We start from the raw sequence: 2,888 nt of genomic DNA, 5'->3' as shown, positions 1-2,888 counted from the left end.
GTATGGACTATGAAACCTCAAATGTCCACGGAAAATTGACGGAGGCCATGCGTTCACAGTGCGCGCGCCCGTCGCTTGGGCACCTCATCTCCATGGTGCAGTGAAGACCCTGACCCTGGAATGAATGAAGTGTTCTGATTCTGGACTTCATGATGTTCTCTTCCTAAATTAATCAGAACATGAAAACAGTTAAATGTGAGGACGGTCCAGTCCAAATTTCAGCCTCCATATATTTGTGTCTGAGCTACAACTCCAGTCTCCAGGCTGTTTTAGGAGTTACCAGCTGGACCATCCCTGAGTTTCAGACCCATAATCCAAGGCTGTGTTGGACTCCCATCATGCACCTCTCCTCCCTCCATGTCTTCTCCATGTGAGCATAAAGGTCTGACCATGGCTCAGTGGTTTGTGTACAGGTGGAGCTGTGTTTGCGGTCCCTTGCTGATGAGTCTGTGCTTTGACGTCACTGGTTCATTAGTTGTGTGAGTTGAACTGGTTTAAAGGACCAGGTTCAGTGGATCAGATCAGGACTCAGACCCACTATGACAGGACAGGTGAACACATCCACACAATGTCACACTATGTTATAGTACATCCTCTGGTTTCTTTCTTGTTGCTTTCGTTTTCACAGATCCTTCAGTTCATGATGATGCTCTGTGGGTTTTTTAATCTCAGTTGTCATGTTTTCACTCTTTCCTTGAACTCTCACTAATATTAACAACTGTTTGAATAATCTACACACAGATGATCATTAACTCGACACAGGTTTCATATTTTATACTCAGTGCATACTTTGACACTGGGATGTTAAAGTACTTATACTTCACTATCATATTGTGTTTGTATGTTTTAATAATCCTGTCTAATGTGTTTCTGATTGTGCTTATCTGTGTGAACAGGAGCTTACATGAACCCATGTACCTGTTTCTGTGCAGTCTGTTTGTTAATCAACTCTATGGTAGTACTGGGCTGTTTCCATTTATTCTCCTTCAGATCCTCAAAGACGTTCACACTGTTTCATTTTCACTGTGTGTTCTACAGATTTACTGTCTTTATTCTTATGTACAAGTGGAAATTATCAACTTAACTGTTATGTCATATGACCGATACCTGTCCATCTGTTTTCCTCTGCAGTATCACACTCGTATGACACATAATAAGATTGCTGTGCTTATTGCTGTTGTGTGGGTTTACCCTCTTTTTAAAGTTGCTGTTGCTCGTTATACAGCTGTGTCTTTACAGTTGTGTGGGAATATCATTGATAAAATCTACTGTAATAATTATTCTATAGTTAAACTGTCCTGTTCTGACACCACAGTCAATAACATCAATGGACTCATAGATGTGTTCATTTCCATATGTGTTCCTGCCATGTTAATCCTGTACTCGTACATGAAGATCCTTAAAGTGTGTTTTTCTGGATCTAAACAGACCAGACATAAAGCTGTCAGTACCTGTACACCTCACCTGGCTTCACTGATAAACTTTACTCTTGGTTGTTGTTTTGAAATCGTACAGAGCAGGTTTAATATGAACCATGTTCCCAATATGTTGAGGATATTTTTATCAGTGTACTTTATAACCCTTCAACCAGTGTTTAACCCTATGGTTTATGGACTGAAAATGTCCAAAATCCGTGTCAAATGTAATCATCTGCTCTGTGGTAAACGTCATTTAGACTCTGAAAGTTAATTCAACATGTGCATGTGAACATTTTATGGTGTCATGTGTAGATTCAGACGTGTTTATTGTGTAATTTGATACGTTCCCAGTGCTGTAAAAATGTCAAACTGTGTCATTATCATTAAAACTAAGCATTAACTGAATAATTAAAATGGTTGTGTTTTATTTTTTTCTCTGCCGTTGACACTAAAGTGTGGAACAGTAGTCCATGTTAAATGTTCACATCCTGCAAAAAAGAGCTGAGGTCCCAGTGGAATCAGATTTTCTTTGCTTTGCTTTAACTACATTAAAGATACAGATGCAGATGAGGATGAACTTTATTGATCAGATCAGGAAAAAGAAAGAAAAAAAAGAAAAGAACAACCACCAATCATCAGTGTATGAATCATCAGACTGAGGTGTTGGAGAGTCTGAAGGATCTGATGAAAGACCTTTCAGCTCCCAAATGTTTCTTAATTTAATATCATTTACAGCCTTTTTTATTTACTTATTTATTTATTTATTTATTTATTTATTTTATTTTATTTTATTTAACCTAAATCGGCAAATATGAAGGGTTTGTGTGTTGATGAACCTTTTTGCTTTCAGTGTTTTTATCAGAAGGTTTACAATGGCCTCATTTAGTGCATTTATTCTGTCACAGCTCTGTGATTTCTGTACAAAATAGCAGTCATGTTTTAAAAATAGTATAAATCATTACAACTGAGTGTGATCGTATACTGTATGTTGTTAGTAAAAGTGTTCTGATACAGTACAATGTTTTAAATCATTTTACTTTAGCATTTTTATCCATATAACTCATAACAGTGCATACTGACATTAATAAAAATCAGAATCCCTGTTATCAATCCATTTTTTAGCATAAGAAAACTGAAGAGAATATCCACAATTATTTTAACGAGGCGACCATAAACGCATCTCACATAGCCATAATGTGGCTAAGCTAAGCTAGCGTTAGCGACATTAGCAAACAGGAGAAAAACAACAGTTTGGAAATGAATAAAACATAAAGAAACTGACACAAAGGGGCGTAAAAGATTACCTGCAACACAGTATGACAGTGGAATAACGGTGGAAAGTCAGCTTTGGTCTTGGGATAAAATGAACAATTCCGAGTGAGTTTATCACTGAAAAGGTGCATTTTTATCGGTAAGACGTCACTTTAGATTCAATATAGTTTACAGTCTGGGCTCATAACAGTGAGCCAA

The 2,888-nt window shown here is 37.3% G+C and overlaps 1 protein-coding gene across 1 annotated transcript; it reads left to right on the top strand.

Annotated features, from left to right (window-relative positions):
- Nucleotides 1–488: 488 nt before the first annotated feature.
- LOC115431190 (olfactory receptor 5F1-like) lies at nt 489–1,689 on the top strand. Its single transcript, XM_030151423.1, has one exon. The coding sequence runs from the start codon at nt 742–744 to the stop codon at nt 1,687–1,689; it is 948 nt and encodes a 315-aa protein (XP_030007283.1). The 5' UTR covers nt 489–741.
- Nucleotides 1,690–2,888: the final 1,199 nt, after the last annotated feature.

Source organism: Sphaeramia orbicularis, chromosome 13 (genome assembly GCF_902148855.1).
Source record: "Sphaeramia orbicularis chromosome 13, fSphaOr1.1, whole genome shotgun sequence".
In the NCBI taxonomy this organism is placed as follows: Eukaryota; Metazoa; Chordata; class Actinopteri; order Kurtiformes; family Apogonidae; genus Sphaeramia; species Sphaeramia orbicularis.
This window is presented reverse-complemented; position numbering and strand designations above follow the sequence as displayed.